The sequence below is a fragment of the Mugil cephalus genome, chromosome 13, assembly GCF_022458985.1.
Source record: "Mugil cephalus isolate CIBA_MC_2020 chromosome 13, CIBA_Mcephalus_1.1, whole genome shotgun sequence".
Lineage (NCBI taxonomy): Eukaryota > Metazoa > Chordata > Actinopteri > Mugiliformes > Mugilidae > Mugil > Mugil cephalus.
The window spans coordinates 14,203,243-14,222,755 of NC_061782.1; the positions used below are offsets into that span (position 1 = coordinate 14,203,243).

The 19,513-nt window shown below is 44.8% G+C and overlaps 2 protein-coding genes across 5 annotated transcripts in view; one reads left to right on the top strand and one right to left on the bottom strand.

Moving 5' to 3' along the window:
• Positions 1-13,540, top strand: part of LOC125018635 (serine/threonine-protein kinase MARK1-like) — a 27,068-nt gene extending 13,528 nt beyond the window's left edge. Inside the window, exons 4-19 of one of the 4 annotated variants that reach the window (XM_047602663.1) lie at positions 3,671-3,719; positions 4,064-4,129; positions 4,332-4,402; positions 5,541-5,597; positions 5,698-5,934; positions 6,806-6,925; positions 7,530-7,629; positions 7,706-7,818; positions 7,909-8,113; positions 8,736-8,917; positions 9,046-9,137; positions 9,243-9,383; positions 9,474-9,725; positions 11,095-11,121; positions 11,673-11,717; positions 11,832-13,540. In XM_047602663.1, the coding sequence (XP_047458619.1) occupies positions 3,671-3,719; positions 4,064-4,129; positions 4,332-4,402; positions 5,541-5,597; positions 5,698-5,934; positions 6,806-6,925; positions 7,530-7,629; positions 7,706-7,818; positions 7,909-8,113; positions 8,736-8,917; positions 9,046-9,137; positions 9,243-9,383; positions 9,474-9,725; positions 11,095-11,121; positions 11,673-11,717; positions 11,832-12,177 (2,103 nt within the window). In that variant the 3' untranslated portion in view covers positions 12,178-13,540. The remainder of the gene's footprint in view (positions 1-3,670; positions 3,720-4,063; positions 4,130-4,331; positions 4,403-5,540; positions 5,598-5,697; positions 5,935-6,805; positions 6,926-7,529; positions 7,630-7,705; positions 7,819-7,908; positions 8,114-8,735; positions 8,918-9,045; positions 9,138-9,242; positions 9,384-9,473; positions 9,726-11,094; positions 11,122-11,672; positions 11,718-11,831) is intronic. The other 3 variants (XM_047602665.1, XM_047602664.1, XM_047602666.1) reach the window with 3 other exon arrangements.
• On the bottom strand, positions 13,418-19,032 carry LOC125018637 (leucine-rich glioma-inactivated protein 1-like). Its single transcript, XM_047602667.1, has 8 exons — positions 18,283-19,032; positions 17,984-18,055; positions 17,376-17,447; positions 17,216-17,287; positions 16,427-16,498; positions 15,790-15,959; positions 15,526-15,690; positions 13,418-15,388 (listed from the first exon to the last, which is right to left on the bottom strand). The coding sequence occupies exons 1-8, from the start codon at positions 18,477-18,479 to the stop codon at positions 14,571-14,573; spliced, it is 1,638 nt and encodes a 545-aa protein (XP_047458623.1). The 5' UTR covers positions 18,480-19,032; the 3' UTR covers positions 13,418-14,570.
• Positions 19,033-19,513: the final 481 nt, after the last annotated feature.

Consider the following 19,513-nt stretch of genomic DNA (forward strand, 5'->3'; position numbering starts at 1 on the left):
GCTCTTATCAGCAATATATAACACTATTGACAAATGTTAGCATATAAGAAGAAAATATGGCAGCCGTTATTTTTTTTTCGCACGGGCACCGCCATCTTGCTGCACCATGGTCCGTGATGTCATGGGGTTGGTGATTCCCTTAGCGGTAGAGAGATGAGAGAGATTAAGAAAGATGGACAGTGAAAGATTGGTAGTGGAAAATAGGTCGTTTTAGTGTGTGCTTTTTTTATATCACATTTTAACGTGTGGTTCTAGCTAGCTTGCCTTACCTGCTACAAACAGGGCGTTGCTTTGTTTCGCATTGGACATCTTTCAGTGAAAGTGTTGCCACTTCCAGTACGTCCACCCCCCGACATATAATGTGGAAAGTAGAGGACAGACCTTCGATTAAATGGTCCAGCAGATGGAGCCTGAAACAGTGGCACCAGTGAACAATAACCACACTGACACTAGGTAGTGTTGCCAACACGCTCTTGTCTCCAAACCCAACAGTTTCACCACTACTTCCGTTCTTAGTGGTATCATTGGTTTCCATGCCGGTTCCAAAGCGTAACCAAAGGCATTATACCTGGCTCGAGTCCTCTTTCCATTTCATCCTCGTCCATTTTCATATTCAGTTACGTCATTTCAAAATGGCGACTCCCTAGCAGGCGAGCCAGGTGGAAATGACGAAAAGTACATTTTGATTTTAGCAACTTTTTAATATTTGACTGAGCAAAGATGTTGTTATTTCTGATATAATCCACAGTACAATGACCAATACATACATGTTTTATTTCCCCTTTAAAATCTGCTTCATGGCACACAGCGACTCCGCTTTGTGCCAGTAGATATTATTGATATTAATACTAGACTGGATCAAAGATCTCCAACTCATTATCCCCTGTCAGTCTCCACGGTGGCTGCATCCCTATTGAGCTTGTATTGACAGTCGCTGTGTTTGTTATTGTTGTTTTCCACCATCCTTCTCAGATTTGTTCTAATTTTTGTTTCCCAGTGGCTGCATGCATGCTTCCCATGTGAGGGGCTTTAGGGCAATGATGCAAATGAAGAGAGAGTGTGTGTGTGTCAGAGAAAGGGAACGAAGAACAGATGAAAGATCAAGATAAAATAACTCTTATAACTCTTCCATAACTCGTGTAGAATAATGAAGGATTTCTGTCTGGGCTGCATTAGAGAACATGTGTGGATGGATCCATGTCTGAGGCTGTGGCTTACGTGTTTATTCTTGTGTACTGCAGGACATCTTCTGGTCATTGTGTCAGTGTGTTTCCACTCTAATTGACTTTGTTACCATGGGGGAACCTCTCGGGCCAGTGCAGAAGCTGATGAATATGGAGTAGAGTTTGCTACACAGCTTAACTATTCTTAGTCTCCCTCAGTCAAAAGTGGTCCCATAGGGATTTCCTCTAAATATCAGATTTAAAATGATTTTATTATCCCCACACTAAAATTGGAGGACCAAACTCTCAATCTGTACTGTACTGCCTTTGGATGACGAGCATGTTACAGTTAAACTCCAGAAAATACACCAGCAGCCACAACATTATGACCACCTACAGGAGAAGTAAACAACATCAACCATATTGTGACAATTCAGTGTTCTGCTGGGAAATGTTTGGGCCTGGCATTTCTGTGGATGTTACTTAGACCTTTACCTCCCACCTAGACCAGACCAGGTACCCCCACCCCCCACCCCATAGCAATGACACCAGGAGGATGCAGCCTGACACAGACACACACAAAAAGTGTTTAGGAATAACTAAAAAAACATGAAAAACAGCACAAGGTGTCGATCTGGTCTCCAAAGTCACTAGATCCCAAACTGATCAAGTATCTGTGGGATGAACTGGAACGACCCTGATCCACAGAGGCCCCTCCCCTCAACCCATAGGACCCAAAGACCCCCCACTAACAACATCCTTTGTCATTATTGCGTTTGTAAAAACGACTCTTCTTGAAAATATAAGGTGGTGAAATCAAATACTTTCCTTTCTGTCCAGACCAATAATTTGTCTCTAAATGTGGAAGTGAGTCTTTAAAACTAGTTGATTAAGATTTGTGTAAAAGATGGAAGACTGTGGATTTCATTTGCTCACAGTATATTCTTCGTTTGTTTTGGACTATTTTCAGCTGCAGATTTAGACACGTTCAAAGCACAGTGAGACTTCAGATCTGTGGAACCAGTTGTTGTGGGTTTGATTCAAACTAACCTACAGCGCCAGCGTTCATTTTAATTAAGGAAAATGTCACCGAGCTTAGCTCGCTGATGAGAGAATGGAGACTCTGCGGCACTGACGAATAATCTGTACCAGGCTTTAGCCACACCAGTCTTGTTAGCAGGAAGTGTCTTTGTTGGGTTTTATGGAATTTTCTGACAAGAAGAGCAGTATAAAAAGTGTATTCTTGAAGCCATCTGCAGCGGCTCCTTGCACGCCGTGTGCGTTTGCGTCTAATGAGACGAGAGAGAGGTGAGGCAGGCGAGCAAGTAGAGACAGAGGACAGAAGAAAGAATTGGAGTGAGACTGAGTACCTGCATGTTGTTGAACCAGACGGTAGCTGAGAAGTCCCACAGTGTCGGGCCTGCTCACACTGGTATAATGGCCATGTTTGATGACCTAGAAACACGCACTTATGTAAGACCTAAAAGGCCATTAGAAAACTTGCCCAGACACACAGTTATATGCACATTCATACACACCAGAGTAGTGCAAACTCTTCTTCTTGGACTTTTCGGTATTGACATGTCGAGATACATGCACTGCTCAGAGTCTTTTTTTGTCTAAATAATTGGTAAAAATCTGTCTCGTGTCTCAGGTAACAGTTCTGTATAGGGGCAAAATCCAGTCAAGTCAGTGGTGAAATTTAACACTCGAACACAGCCTCAGCACAGCTCGAGTGGGGAATCAGCAGAATGTAAATGATTCAACAGCACCTCTAGGTGGCTGCAGGAGCTCGTCTGACACAAACAACCCAAACTGAGGAGACGCGGTTTTTAATGATTCTAACTGTGAATGCGTTCCTCTGTGAATCTGCACTCAGTTGTTACACATGGAGCTCAGAGGAAGTAACTAACTAGGAGATGGGACTTCCCTTTTTTTGAGTTTGGACTTGTAGTAGAAAGAAATGTTTTAGTTTTCTGGAGTTACAGTACTAAGGCAAAACTTTTATTTTGAGCTGCTCTTTTTTTTTTGCATGTGCATGATAAGATGATTATATTTGGCTGCGAGCCTGCGTGCTGCTGCTCTGCAGTGGCTGGCAGTGCGTGATGCTGCTGACTGGCTGTTTAGATGGCCCGACCGGCCCCGGCTTGCTGGACTGCAGCGTGTCAGTGGAGTTGTAACTCTGCTCCTTATCTGTGTAGGGCTGGGTTTAGTGCGACGTTAGTTGTCACTGCATCAGTCGTATCGCTTTACACAGTACAGTAGTCCCATGATCCTCAGGTCCTCTCACGTTGCTCCAGGGTGTAATCCAGCTTCGGCTGTATGCACACACACTTTAAAGTTTGTTGTGCCTCAATTTCCCTTCACTTAGCTTGCTAATAGTCAGTGCTGAATGGCATCTTCTAACGGCGCTTGAGTCGAGTCACGGTTCAAACTCATGTGTCATTGCTTGCAATGTTGTTTTTCATAATTGTAGGTGCATTAAATGCTCCTCTGTGTCTCTGCAGCTCTTCAGGGAAGTCAGAATTATGAAGATATTGAACCATCCTAATATAGGTAAGTCTAAACATGAACCTGCAGCTGCGTGGTGGGTTATTACGACCAGTTAAACACAAGATTCTGCATTATTTGTTCTCTGCTGCTGTTTTTTCAGCGAATGTGTATCGTTGTGTGTATCTTATGTCCCATTCTCATGTTTTCATTTTCAAAAATACAACCGTCATAGAGACCTTAATGCTGACATAAGCTGACATATCGTCTTCTATACTTCATTCAGACTCAGATATGAGTTTGAAGGCAGCGGTGGAGTTTAACCGTGCCGTTCTAGTCTCTGATTCAGAATCCCATTTGGTCTCTTGACAACTTTCCTCTCTTTTCTTTGCCCACAACGTCTTGTGCAGTCAAATTGTTCGAGGTGATTGAAACAGACAAGACACTTTATTTGGTGATGGAGTACGCCAGTGGTGGTGAGTGAAGCATCAAGTGTTTGATGTTTTTTTTTTAATAAGCATACATCCTGACATGACTGCTCACTGTAAGTTTGCATTTATTGATGTAACAAATGCAACAGAAAACTGAATTACCTTGAATCAAATTCCTCAAAAGTGGAAGTCGATGTAAAATGACGAGTATAAACTTATTGTGGACTGCGTGTTTGTCTTCCTACAGGAGAGGTATTCGACTATTTAGTGGCTCATGGCAGAATGAAGGAGAAGGAAGCCAGGGCCAAGTTCAGACAGGTGAGTCATCGGCATCGCGACGCTCGCCACTTCTGTCGTCATTCCATTACTGTTTTCAGATGGGAGACTGCATGCAGCAAGATCAAGCTTTGTCATCGACTGCAGAGGAGAGACGGAACGCAGATAGCTTGGCCTGAGAGAACAGGGGGTTCACAACGGCTTTCTTACAGATGCAGCTCTGACACCTAGTGGTGCAACGAGAGCAGCAAGGCGCCTGCGGCAGCGCGGGCTTCTGGTTTTGCGTTTTAATTGAACGCACCGTGAGCAAGATCCAGTTGATAATGGCGTGGGGCGACTCACACGAACTGTGCGTGACACAGTGTGGGCAGTCTATGTCTGTGTGTGTCAAGGTAAACGTGCACTAGTGTGCCTCTGAGCTGCTGGAGGGGAGGTGGGCGGCTTCTGTCAAAGAACTGCATGTTTTCTGTTTGAGTGATGTTGTCGCTATCCTGGCATATGTCAGTGAGATTTCCACGTCGACTGTCATGGCAACCGCTTACTGTGTGGCACGGGTGCAGCAGCGCTTGGGAGAGACTTGGCTTTGAAAAAGGACAAAGCGCCCGTGCCTGAGTCACACGGTTCATAAACTTCAGATAAAGGTTCCAATTTATGTGCCACGAGTTACTCAAACATCACATCTCAGGTCATATCGGGCGTTAACAACTTGGGGGGGAAATTAGAATAAATTAACCCCCTGAAATGGCACGAAAATGTGGTTCGTGCTCCACAATTTGACATAAAACGTGAAATGTTTATCGTCAGTTGGTTAATTCCAGGAAATAATTGCCACTGAAATTGACAGTGACAATTGTTGATGCCCTGCTCTTTGTGTTAATGTGAACTCTTTTTTTTTGAAAACTGCAGTTGTGAATAGCGCTGCATAAATTCTGTCTTCCCCAACAAAGACCTCGTCTTAACTGTTATAAGACGGAGGGATGAGAGGGGTAATGAAATGAAATAGGGAGGGAGAGGGTTGAGAATGTAGATGAACAGAGAAAGAGAGGGGTAAGGCACATCTTTAGGTAAGGGTTGGAAATATAACGACATGGGGCGTGGTCTTAAATTCTAATAAGTACTAATAGCCTCATTTAACTGATTGTGTCTATAGTGTCTGATGATGCGTGTGCGTTTGTTTCAGATTGTGTCTGCAGTGCAGTATTGTCACCAGAGGAGGATAGTACACAGGGATCTAAAGGTGAGGATCTAAACTCTTCCTCTTCACTAAGCTCCTCTTCAAACAGTGTTGGTAACTTGACCATCCACATGCTGGGTTTTGCTCTCTTTTTCACACACAGGCAGAGAACCTGTTGTTAGACGCTGACATGAACATCAAGATAGCCGACTTTGGCTTCAGCAACGAGTTCACCGTGGGCAGCAAACTGGACACTTTCTGCGGCTCCCCGCCGTACGCTGCTCCGGAGCTCTTCCAAGGAAAGAAGTACGACGGTCCGGAGGTGGACGTCTGGAGCCTCGGGGTTATCCTCTACACACTGGTCAGCGGATCACTGCCCTTTGACGGGCAGAACCTAAAGGTGGGGGCTGACTGTAGAGAAATGCAAATAGATCTTGAGCAGGTTTAAACTGTAACTGATAATGACGGTCAGATTGCATGTCTCTGGTGAAACATTGACCTTTTAACAGACAGAACCCAGGCACGGTGTTTGCAAAGGGAGAAGTGTTTTTCTCCCATGTTTCATCACCACGTTTAGCGCGGTGTTACATTACCAGAACGAAATCCTCTCTTGTGATCCCTCTGCCCCATATTTCTTCATTACACTCATTGCTGCCCTGACATTTTTTTTTTCAGATGTTATTTGCAGGTGGTTGTTCGGAAACTTTTGACATATTTAAATTCACATCATGAAACACATTGACGCTCCTGGGCGAAGATACTGTAAATGAATTAAGCACTAGACGACATGAATAAGGATAAATGTGTAATTCTATTTCAGTCTAAATTTTTATGGCTAGCAAAGGCCAGCAAAGAGTAAATGAAGATTGTGTGGTATTTTAATCAAGTTTTCCAAAGGCTCGGCACGTATAAGGCCACTCTGTGTCAGAGTGACGTCTACATGCATCAACCCAAAACTGGGTTACTTGAATAACCAAGTTAGGAGTGGAATTTCCTGTGTCTGTTGTTTGGAACGCGAAACTGTGGACATTAATCTTTCATACTTTAATTATGCAGCAGTGTGTAGATATTCACAAATGCAGCAGGTCAGTTTTTTAATGCATGATCATGGCTGAGCTCTTCAGCTACACAAATCAGCGTTTTCATTGATCATGCAATCGATCTAATCAGCTCGTGTTTACGTCGGATGATAAATAATGACAAATGATTGCTTTATTAGTAGTAGTTTCCGTCTCTCATTGCTGTGTGTCTCTCTGCGGCTTTGTGTGCAGGAGCTGAGGGAGAGGGTCCTGCGGGGAAAGTACCGCATTCCTTTCTACATGTCCACAGACTGTGAAAACCTGCTGAAGAAGCTGCTCGTGCTCAACCCCGTCAAACGAGGCAGTTTGGAGGTACTGCTCGCATTGTGCGCGTTTGCCCCCCCGTCCATTCAGAAATCGCACGGCGGTCGACCCTCAGTCGGAACAGGCAGTCCTAATGATTTCGGAGCGAGCGTGCGTCATATCGAGGCGCGTAATTGCCGCTGTGATTAATAATGAAGCAACAGAACACTTCAATTTATAGTCTGTCAGATGAAGATGGGGAAACATTATTCATGCCAGATCAAAGAGTGGTCTCTCATAATTATTTGATGAAAGCTTTTCAGAGATAATAAAATGAATTTTCTCGAAGCATTACAAGAACTTTCCCCGCGTCGTTTACTAAGCCAGGAGTTTGTTTCCTCCTTTGTAAACAGTATTTAGTTGTCAGTTCAATTCATACTCACTGCGTCCCACGTCAATACCTCCCCTGCACTCAGAACCGGGCTGAAGTTCAATAGTAAAGATTTCTCCACAATTGATCCCACTGTTGTCATCCATTTCTTTGTTGCTTCCTTTGCCCAACTGTCATGTTGTGTAACTAACAACACAGTAACTTAAAGATTTAAAGGTTAGACGTTGAAAGTGCGTTTGAACTAATCGCAGTGTATGTTATGCCGTTGCTTCTTTTTTTCAGCAAATCATGAAAGACCACTGGATGAATGTGGGTCACGACGAGGAGGAGCTCAAACCTTACATCGAGCCCGAAGCGGACTTCAATGATTCATCCAGAATAGGTGAGCCTCAGTGTTGTGTGGATGTCATCTTTTGTCACGTCCAGTGTACGAACTCTTGTTATCTGTCCTCCATCAGAGCTCATGGTGACGATGGGTTTCCCCAAAGATGAGATCACAGAGTGTCTACAGAGCCAGAAGTACAATGATGTCATGGCAACCTACTTGCTGTTGGGCAGAAAAGCACCAGAGGTGAGTTTATTTGACTCACATCATCTTGATGTCACCACTGCGGCTTAACGTGACCCCGCGTCCCTCATCGCGTGTCTTTGTGTTGTCTAGTTCGAGGGCAGCGAGCCTCTGACCAACAGCGTTCTGGGTCAGCGGCAGCGACCGACCAGTGACATCAACAACAGCTCCAGCATTTCTCCCGCCCATCCCAAGGTCACGCGCAGCATCTCGGCCAATCAGAAGCAGCGGCGCTACAGTGATCATGGTGGGGATGATGATGGTGGTGGTGGTGGTGGTGGTGTCGTAGAGAAGCCAAGTAAAGTAACCCCGTCCTTCCCAGCTCTGAGAGTGCTGCTGGCTGTGTGTTGTGTAGGGGGAAGTTACTCTCTTTCACCGATGACTGACCGAATGATCAGATACCAGAATCTGCTCATGTGCCTCTAACCACTCCTGCTCTTAAGTTTCCTTCTTCTTAAACTATTATAGTTATGAACTCTTACTGATTTGTTTGTTTGATGTGGTCTAATTTTCGTAAACACTCTATTTTAAAGCCCAAATAAGTGACTCGGCACTGGTTGTGTAGTAGCTTCCTCCTGTGTCATGTTGAGGGCCATTGTATCTGGCGCCATCTTCTGGCTGGCTGCTGTCCTGCAGCTCCCTCAGGAGCAGCAACTCAAAGCATGTGGAGGGAACAGCTTTTGCTTCGTACATGCACACCTTGGCTACTGTAGCTGTACAACTTACGACCCAAAGTGTTTGTTGCTGTGTATTATGTCTGACAGCCTGGATGTAAAAAACTGGCTTTGAGTGGCTTTGCTTCATGCTGCGTAACAAAGAACGATTGCCTGTTCTCAGAAATTAGAGGCGTGCAAGTAAAATAAACGTCTTTGATGGAATATATATATAAATATACTTTTTCCCATGTGCGTTCCCTCCAGTGGGTCCGTCAGTGCCGCCGGCGGTGTCGTATACGAAGCGCGGTCAGGCCCTGAGTGTGGAAAGCGACCACAAGGAGGAGTGGGACGGAGCGCGTCGGCTAGAGCTCAGCACTTCAAAAGGAGACGTTCCCGCGTCGCCACTCGGGGTGCAGGAGAGGAAGAAAACTACAAGTGCTGTGGGGGTAAGGAAGTGGACTCATGCATTACACACGCCTCAATAAATAGATCTAGTAGGATCCATATTTAAAGTAAACTGCTTTACATTACATTTTTCACTCTTAACATTTTTTGTTTCTTCTGCCACAAACAGACCAATGGTTCAATGACTCGCAGGAACACATATGTTTGTGAACGATCTTCCACTGAGCGCTATTCAGCTATTCCCAATGGCAAAGACAGCAGGTAAACGCAGACATTCATAGGATTAGATTTCGCTTTCCATGTTCATTTCTCGTCATCTCAACAAGTTTGTGACACAACATTTTATTTTCATGTTTCGGCCCCTAGTTTAACCGAGGTTTCAGGGAGCACGCCTTCGACTGCAATGAGTTCCACGCGACCTCGTCACACCAAGTCCATGTCATCATCGGGGCACCCTTCAAAGAGCACACTGCCCCCCATTGATGACAACACAGAGCTCAAAGCCAGGTGAGCGTCGGGTATCTCAGATGTGCTGATGTGCTGAACCTCCTGACGCGTGTGATAGCTGACTCCCGGCAATTTTCGCTCGTGTTGCAGCTCCTCTCCTCGTGGTCCCTCCACCTCTCCATCCGCACACAGTATTAGCACCCCAGAGAAGAACCGTTTCCCCCGTGGCACCACCAGCCGCAGCACCTTTCACGGAGCTCAGCTCAGAGACCGCCGCAGCGCTACCTACAACGGGCCCCCGGCCTCGCCCACATTGTCCCACGATACGGGGGCTCTCGCACAGCAGCGCCGGGGCACGTCCACAGGGATCATCAGCAAGATCACCTCGAAGTTTGTCCGCAGGTCAGTGAAGGCAAACTCCATCAAATAATGGGCTAAGTTGTTCTTGACACTTCTCTCACCCAACCGTCACAGTGCGCCCATTGTCTCAGGCTTTATGAAAAACATGTTGAAGTTGCAAACATGTGGTTTTAGTCTTAATGATGTCTCAAGAATACTGCGCTGCTTTGTAACGCCTAAGTGACTAAATCAGAATCAGCCTCAGTTTCATTAGCCAAGTATGCAAGTGTACAAAGAATGTGTCTGGTGTTTGCTCCACAAATCTAACATGGAAGAATAAGAATGGGAATAAGAAAATGCCAGTGTGTGAATGACTAAATGCAACAGAAAACAACATTTAAAAATAAAAATGTTTGCAGACAGTTATGAGGGTTTTGAATTAATTTGCTGTTTTCAACGCTGTCTTGTATAAAATTGCTTGTGTTTATGTGGAAACTTTATTATTGTTTAAAATTCTCTGGAGAGAGGACACGATTAAAGGTTTCCAGCCATGCTAGCATCACTGCAAGGCTGTGTTTACTTTAGTACAGCAAAATTTTGAGCTAAATGCTAACATGCGCTCTAGTTCAATGCACGGTGTAACCTTTACCGTGCTCACTATTATAATTAGGCAGATATTTAGCCATAAACCAAAGTGTGGGACACACTGACATGTGGCTAAAAATGGCTAATGCTATGCTGAGCAGCACAAATGATTAAATTCTCAGTCTCTGTCAGTCTCATAGATGTACAGTAACATATGCTGCCTTCAAATGTATCTTGGGAGCTGGTGAAGTTATATCACGTACATGAAATTCTTGACCTTCAAGTGGTCACATCGGCTGTAAGTTGTGACAACATCACGCTAGGCAGCTGCTTTAGAAGCCTCTGAGGCTAACAGGTTAGCAAGCTGAAGCTAATAATGGAAGGTTAAAGCTAGCGCAGGAATGTAGGAAATGCATAATGAAAAATGGAGCTGATATTCTCTCTTTTAACATCTATAAAACATAATTTGTGTTGTCTCTGGACTTACAAAGTATGCAAAGTATGAGCTAGTGGGCTACCTGGCTAATAGCTGAGTGTCAATTCAGTGAAAAGATGTGTTATAAAGATGTGGAGTATCAACATTTTCCTTCAACTTCATGTAAAATTACACAGTATCAACTGTACTATGCATATGTAAACCTTTCGGCAGTGAAAATAATGGCAGCGTCACATACTTTCTGTCTCTCACAGTCCCTTATGCTTATTATACATCCACACTCTTTGCTGTCAATATGACAAGCAAAGCACTGACCCTCCTGCTCCTCCAGCAGTTAGCTCCTTGTGTCACCTTCACGCTGGCCTGTCTGGTAGAGGCTCACAGCTTTCTCTCCTTTTCTCCCCCGCATAGAGCTCTGTCTTTCAGGTCGACCCGGAGGTAGGAGAACATAACGCTTGCTGCACCTGTTCCAACCTCTCTGTGCCCACAATGACCTGATCCCCTAACCCCTTTGCGTACTTGCCCACTGACACCCCTGTTATGCCGTGTATTTCCTTTCCCTGTGTCCACTGCCTCTACAACAACATACTTCACAACGGCTCACCAGCTTTTCCAGTACTAAGCCACCAAATATGCGCTGCTCACGTTGCTAGCTTCCCTCTCCTTACTCTCCCCCAGTTTTCACGTCCGACTTATGTGAAAAGAAAAAACAATAGAGTGAGAGTCAAAGATTTAGGCTTTTACGTTAGCTCAGTGGGGATTAAGGAAAGGTAGCGTACGATAGATGGGATGATGCATTTGATTCCTGTGAAGGCCCCGTAAGTGTGTGCTGAACCCTGATACCCAGGAGTGTGGATTCTTTCCTGGCATGATGCCTGACTACCCACTCTGTGTCCAGTGATGATGGGGTGGTGCTGGTAGAGGGTGGGGGTGGGGGGCTTGTTGATATTAGCTCATGGGAATAACAAGTCTACCCTGGTTTATTTCAGGGTGCCTAGTGAAGGTGAGGCCAGTGCCCGAACAGAAACACCAAGGTGAGAATCTGACTAAGACGTACATCATGGAGCCTGCAACCAGCCTCTGCCTCCTTCCCTCAATGTCTTTCCCTGCTCTTTCTCCCTGTCCGTCCTTTTCTCCGGTTGTCGCAGGAGTGCGTCCGGTGAAACTAAAGAGGACGGCGGTCGGGACTCGAAGCCTCGCTCGCTGCGTTTTACCTGGAGCATGAAGACCACCTCCTCCATGGAGCCCGCCGAGATGATGAGGGAGATCAGAAAGGTCCTGGACGCCAACAGCTGCGACTACGAGCAGCGTGAACGCTTCCTGCTCTTCTGTGTCCACGGCGACGCTCGCCAGGACAACCTGGTCCAATGGGAGATGGAGGTGTGCAAGCTGCCCCGCCTTTCACTCAACGGCGTGCGCTTCAAGAGGATATCGGGCACGTCCATCGCCTTTAAGAATATCGCCTGCAAAATTGCCAATGAGCTCAAACTGTGACAGCAGATGGAGTCCCCAGTCACGCTTTGGTGAGCTCTGGTTACAGTCTCATCTCATCACTGGATTAGTGTTGACTTACAGGACAAAATTCAGCACTGAAGGTCCTCACCGCGCAGAATCAGGGTGGACTCGGCTGGTAACGTGCAATACTAGCCACGAATGTACTGTATAGGGTAGTGGATAAGAGAGATATCGCAAGGTTTAACCTCTGTGACGGAGAGATAGCAGCTAACCCTACATGTCTTTAGTTTTTTTTCTTCCGTCCAGCCCTCTGTCTCTCATCAGCCCGCTGCTCCATGTCAGAGGACACATTCATGTATGCAGTATGCAACTGAAAATGACCATCCTGCAATAATGTTTTCAGTCTCTTTTTCTAAACGCCTACTACAAGATCTACTCTCCTCGCTGAATAACCATTAAAATTACTGTAAGCTAAAATAGCCGCTTTTCCACCTGTGTTAAGTCAGTATATAGAGCAGGCTGGAGCCCGTACTAAAAACTATGTAAAAAGAGAATTGTACTGTATGCATAACATCTGCAGGTACTGTATTGTATATTGATTTTGCTTTCTGTACAGAATTTTGTTGTCAATACTGTCTTTTTTTCATGGGATTTGAGTTCTTTCCTAATATAATTAATGTCTCTTAGAGCATTATTCTTTCAGTCTGTGAGTTTTTTTCTTCTTTTTTCTTTTTTAAGAGCCACCATATGAAAATAGTGTTTTTAATTTTATTTAAAGAGCACTAAATTATTTTGTGGAATATTAAGGGATGTGGTCCCTTGCCTTTTTTTTTTTTTTTTTTTTTTTTTTGCCTATGGAAAAAAAACACTAAGTTGCACCACATAGACTTGAGTAGTGACTTCAGTTACAACTGAAAATGTGTTCACTTTATTTTCTCTCAGCAGTAGGTAGGAGAATTGGCGATCCTGCTGCAATTGCACAAGTTTTCCAGGGTGATGTGTATGAACATGGAAGTATGTACCTATATTTCTTTCATGTTAGTTTGGTAGTCCTCAATTTCAACAGAAAAAAAAAGAAAAAAAGAAGCAGGGTTTAAATTGGCCTACTTTAGAAAGAGGCAGACAGGATGCGTTTATCCAAAGGACTGAATATGCATGACGAGTCAAACGGTCACCGTGAAAGAGCAAACCTTTCTAAAGAGCCTGATTTAGTCCTGCCACCAGTGTGATTGTGCAGGTACTTGTGTATCTCCTTGCTTGTGTTTTTTTTTTTTTTAATTTTTTTTTTTTTTTAATTCAGCGGATTTTATTGTATTTATTCCATTACATTGTAATGTGCTGCTTTGTAGATTTGAGGCGTGCACTTTGTTGGAGAAAATAAAAAGGATTTTATTTGTTTGTACTTATTTTATTTTTGTTATTTGTCATGAGTGCGTAACTAATGACTTCCCTGAAGTAATGAAGCAAATGTGGTAGTTTAGTGTGTGTTGTTTTGTTTGGAGGAGCGGGATAAAGTCACGTTGTGCTATACAGTGCCAGTAGGGAGCTCAGATGAAACCTTTATTGACTCTAAATAGCATGATATTAGTCCCAGTCGTGACACAGCAGATGTATTTTTGTGTACATGTAAGCCAAAGGTAAAGCATTATGAACAATATCTTCAATTTTCATTTTCCCAGAGTGTTCCCCCGGTTCTTAAAAACAGTATTTTCAACACTTTAAACATTATACAAACCATTAATGATAAAAATGCGAACTGCAGGAATATACTGGTAAAATCTCAAACATTTCTGTTGGTATATTTTGTTAAATTATATGCATAATCTCAAATCTGTAACAAATGTATTCGACGGCCGTGGTCCCTCTTAAACTTACAAAAGCTTCATTTACAAATCTTTCAGCATACAAATGGAAAGACAGAAAAGTGTAAACATTTCATTTTGGCAGATTTGTTCAGTTAAACGTGTTAACAGGTTAAAAAGTACCATATTATTCTCACTCTCTAGATAAATATATGAGATTACAAATGTATAAACGTTGCTGAGTGGCATGAAAGGCTGAAGAACTAAAACCTTACTGACCAGTGTTAGGTTTAATGAGCTGATGGAACGTGGATGTTGCATTAATGTGGATGGGATGGCCTGTGCCCCCCTGGTCATGCATTAATGATTTGACAATGTGTTGCGTCTAATCCTAACTTGAGATGCATGCATTGAACTCATGCATCAAATAGACAAATATATTTGGTCGGCCTTTAAACATGTCGTGCACTTACTTCAATGGAAGATTTAAAAATGAGTATGAGCAATGCCTGCCTTTCTCAAGTTAGGATCAACACTTTCGGAGTTGTTTAGCACTAGCTGCTGCCTTCTTCAGACACGTAAAACACGGAAATGACCAAACGACCAATCAGTCGGGCAGAAAACACACACTCAGTTACTGAGATCAATGACCAGGTGCTCATAGATCTGAGTTTTCCCTTTGAAACTGGAGGCCAGCAGGAACTGGCGGTTATCTATGGACACTGGAGAGAAGGCCCTCGGCGCCTGGATGTTCAGCTCCTGGAAGCGGACAAACTCGCCCTTCTTGGCGTCCCAGCGGTACACCTGGGTGAAAGAGTAATCGCTGCCCAGGATGGCGTACTGCCAGCTGCCCACAGCGAAAGGCTGGAACACCATGGCGCCACGAGAGGGCATGGTCTGCAGTTCTCTGAAGAGGGCCCCGTCCCAGCGCATCACTTTGGAGTCCCCAATGAAGCGGGTCAGGCAGATGAAAAGGTCGGATTTGACCTGGAAATGCTTCACGGCGTAAACGTCCTCCATCTCTGGGATGTCGGTGCGTCTGTCAAACAGCTTGGTGCCTTTGTTCCACTGATAGATGACGGGCCTCTGGCAGGTGCTGGACAGGATCAGGTGCGGCTTGGAGGAGATCTCCATGAACTCCACGTCGGTGTCCCGGTACCATGGGTGGAGGGACTGGTGGGTGTAGAAACCGTTGCCGTTCCACTTGTAGATGGTGGTGGACCCGGCCTTGGAGCTATCGGCTATGACGAAGAAAGATTCCCCGTCGATGCGGAACGTCTCGACGTCGTTCGGTTTGCGGATTTTCAGGATGTCGATGCCTTGGAGCTTGATGAATTTGTTGGCAGAGGTGTCACGCTTGTAGATGTGTGAGCCGCCAAACAGCTGAGCCACGATGACAAACAGCTGGTTGTCGATGACCAGAGGCTTGCAGATCACTGTGGATGTGCCTGGGGAAGAGAACAAAAGAAGAAAAACGCAGCTTCTCTTTTTCCCAGATCCTTGTCTCCATCTAGTGGTTCCTAGTCCACACTCACGCGGCTCATTCACAACAACCTCACATTACGTCTGAGTCCCTTTCACTTACTGTCAATGTCATCAAAGTTTCTAAACACCATCTCCACGTGATCCCACTCTAGAAAGCTGCACTTCCCGATGAAGGGCTGCGCGAACACCACATACTGGTCATTCTTGAAAGAAAACGCTTCCACAGATATGGATTCAAACTTCAGGGACTGGTAGGAAGCAAACTCTGCGGGAGAAACAAAGATTGAAATAGCACGTGAAGGTCCACGGCAGCTTTGTTTCTTCTCTGAAGTTAAACTTAACACTGGCATGCTTTGTGCTCCACCTGTCGTGATGCAGTCGAAGGACTGTGGCACCAGGTCGTTGATCTTCTTGTCCAGCTGCGTGGCGGGGCCTTTGCAGTAAATCTGGTCCACGGTGGCATTGGTGCTGTAAATCCACTCCACCAGCCACTTCAGCTTACAGTCACAGGTGAACTGGTTCCCTCGCAAGTCTCTGAAGGGAAAAGAAAACGTCAAACCTCCCAAAACTTAAAAGCTTATAGAGGAATGCTCTCTGCCTTCTGAGTGGATTTAATTCTTAAATAGCAGCAGCGACTAAAATGTGATCTTTGCTCCCCGGCTGTCGCGGCTTCACTCTTTGCCCTCTCCTTAACATCAATAGGGACTATGAAGGAGAACAGGATATCTTCAGCGGGGAAGAGATTGGAAACTATCTTCATCCTGACTGCCGCGTGCGATTTTAATGGTGTTAAAAGCACCAGCTGCCCACACATTTTTCAAGCCTTGGCTGAAATGGAATAATGATACAGTGTGCTATAAATAGAAGGCTGAGCAGAAAGCTCATTGTTAACGGTAGCATACAATATACTGCAGGTTAACGTACGATGTTATGTAAATGTCAATGCATTAATATTTACATAACATTTGAATGCCGGGGAATAATGAAACATTTATACTCACACTTTTGTCAAGGCCTCGAGACCCTTGAACAGATCTTTGGGCAATGTCTCGAGATTGTTGTTGGCCAGACTCCTGACAAACAGGAAGACATGTACAGCTTAATGCTCTGGCTTCATCACTGATTCAAAGCGCTGCTCCTCCTATTGTTCCCTCCTCATACTATCAAAATCTAACCGTGCACATATTCTGCTTTTTTTCTTTTTCTTTTGTTTTTATCAGAGAAACTTTCTGCTCTTTAATCTAAATGTAGATGTGCATACATGGTATTTCTTTACACACTCTGCCACCCTGGAGAGCAAAAGGAGGAACATAGCTTTTTGTGAGTTTGAGGAAACATAAATCTATTTTTAACGTTGCCTTCTCAGCCATTTTATGGCTCTCTCTGCAACAAAAAGGAAGGAGAAAAGTACCACCGCTGTCGAGAAGCTGGACTTATTAGCTCTGTTACCTTAAATATCATGACACACGATGCTTATGTCACATCTTCAGACTAAAACAGATGACGTTACTGGTGGTTTGCTGACATCAGTACATAATTTAATAGATTGGTAACAAAAGATGACAGGCTCCTGGTTTTGCTGTATAATCATATTAACAGCTGCACCGTGTTGGGAGAAATGAATATGGAGCAACGCGAGTTGCACATATCAGCGTTTTATTGGAGCGGTGCATGTCTGTATCTTCACACAGATTACACCATCACCGATGCAAAGGTGGTTAGATGCAGACACAGATAGCATCTTCATCTTCTTTTGCAAATGAAGTAAAAAAAAAAAAAAAAGTACTTACAGGTGCACTAAGGTTTTCAGTCCTCGGAAAGCATTTGGTGATATCGATGTGATTTTGTTGTTTTCAATGAATCTGAAAGAGGTGCCGAGTAAGTGCATTAGGAAAGAGACAGGCTTCCAAAAGCAAAAGCTTCCATTATATGTTTGTGTTATCTACTCACAGGTACTCTAGGTGGGGAAGGCCGAGGAAAGCGTCCTCGTTTATAGATTCCAGATTGTTCACTGCGAAGAGGCTGCGAAGGAGGATCTGAAGTTAGTTTCCTATTGTTCAGGGTCTCCAAGTGATGGTGACAAACTTTGTAAACCAAATACATGAAGGACAAGGATCAGTGCACTGTGAGGATTCCTGCAGTAACACATGTTTGTTGTGAAGGGCAGTGGCTCAGTCAATAACTCACCCCATGGGGCTGGAGTATAGGGGATTCCCTCTTGAAAAGGAGGAATTCCCCATAATCTCATCCAGCAACCAAACACGATTTTCCACATGCACTGAACATTTTACATGGATGAATGCCCAACAGAAATACTAAGATCATTTAAAAAGACATGTAGGATAAACCATTTACAATGGTAATTTTCACAAAATGATTTTTTATATACACTTAAGCCAGGCCAATAAATGGCAACGAACACTTGTGTTTTTAATCATGTGTGGCGTCAGATTGAGGGGAAACGTCTTGAACATGAAACATGGCGTTGATCAGCTCACTGGGGACTGACAGCATGCAACAAAGACTGAAGAACAAAAAGCTCCGAGGAGATTTCTCACAGGAGATGCAGGGCAGGCGTGTGGATGAAGCTCTCTTTCGGGATTTCGGTGAATTCAGCCTTGACGAATGATCTGTGGGAGGAAAAAAACAAAGCAGACAAACGCACACGCACAGTTTAGCTCCACAGTACAGACTGTCTCATGCGAACAGTTATTGCAGTCTTTTCCTTGGAGGATGTGCAGCAACAGCAGCAGCAGCAGCAGATGATGATCCACGCGGCTCGAAGAGCTGAGCGTGTCTGGTAACGCAAAACACCGGTTTGGATTTTCATTACAGAAGAATAACAAATGTGACTCACAGTGATATGACATCGGGGGGGAAGCTGCGAGGGATCAGCCCCGTTCTTTCGCACAGCGCGTTATCTTTGGTACATATACACGATGAGGGACAGCGCGGCTGCCTGGGTCTCTTGCTGTCCACTAAAAGTAAAACAGACGCCACCACAAGTAAGCCAAGCCAGGGTGATCTTTTGGATGCCTTGCGTGTGTTCTCCATTCCTGCGAACCGCTGCGGGCACGACTTGTACGTCGAACAGCCCTACACATGAACCAGGGTCTCCTCTGTGGTTCTTCTCCCACTGCTGCTGCCTGGAGGCCAAGGGACGCGCTGTCCGCTCTTGTTTATCTCCGCCAAGTGCCGTGCGTCGCCGCCGCTCGGGAAGTGTTAAAACCGGGCGTCCCGTGCGTGTAATTACACCACACCCCAGACACACACACACACACACACACACACACACAAATCTATATCTTCACTGACGAAGACAACACTTCATCAAACGCCCACTGTAGTGTCCGAGGCTCAGCAGAATACCAGCTGGAAAGATGACCAACGCGGTGTGGGCAGGTGGGAATCCCAGCGGGAGCAGACGGCGCATCTCCATCTAAAACCACGCCTATGATTTCGACACACAACGCTCTGTCCGTGTCAAGCTCCTGCAGGATTCCGCCCAATAGGCAGCGGAATTGTGTAATTTTTCGTGAATCAGCTGGAGAAAACGAAGCACTGACATGAGCCAGCGGAGTGCCGTCTGTGGCGCAGACGCACACGAGCTTTCTATGCGGGAAGCGGGTGGGAAATCCGCTAAAAAAAAAAAAAAAAGAAAAAAATTAAACGACAGTAATGGAAGCTGCACGATTGGTTCAATTGCCTGCAGAGAAAAACACTGCTATTGGAAAGCACTACCAGGATTATCACCAACGTCGTTTAAACTTGAATTATGCTTCTTGTAGGGGGAGTATTTCCTGGTTTGTACGCGGTTTCCATGGTGACAGCAGGATGCAAAATGTTTCTGACCTGTGATGGAGGGGTGTGGGGAAGCCCTCCTGTCACTCTGACATCTGCTCTCAGATGAGTCAGATGAGTCCCATCCCCCTTCAAACCCCTCTCACACAAAGGACAAGTTAAAGCGTTATCTCTTTGCTTATTGTCACTGCTTCCCTGGATGCCATCATCTTTATTTCAAAGTCACCTAAAAAAAGGCCTTCTTTTTTTTTTATTCCTTTCTGTTAAATAAAACCTTTCCAGCTTTA

Excerpts from the sequence above, each read along its gene's own strand:
- LOC125018637 (XM_047602667.1), bottom strand. The coding sequence starts at position 18,479 with ATGGAGAACACACGCAAGGCATCCAAAAGATCACCCTGGCTTGGCTTA. Across the intron at positions 17,448-17,983 it reads ACGCCTGCCCTGCATCTCCT|CCTCTTCGCAGTGAACAATC; the intron begins GTGAGAAATCTC and ends CCTCCTTCGCAG. Across the intron at positions 17,288-17,375 it reads CTTCCCCACCTAGAGTACCT|ATTCATTGAAAACAACAAAA; the intron begins GTGAGTAGATAA and ends CACCTCTTTCAG.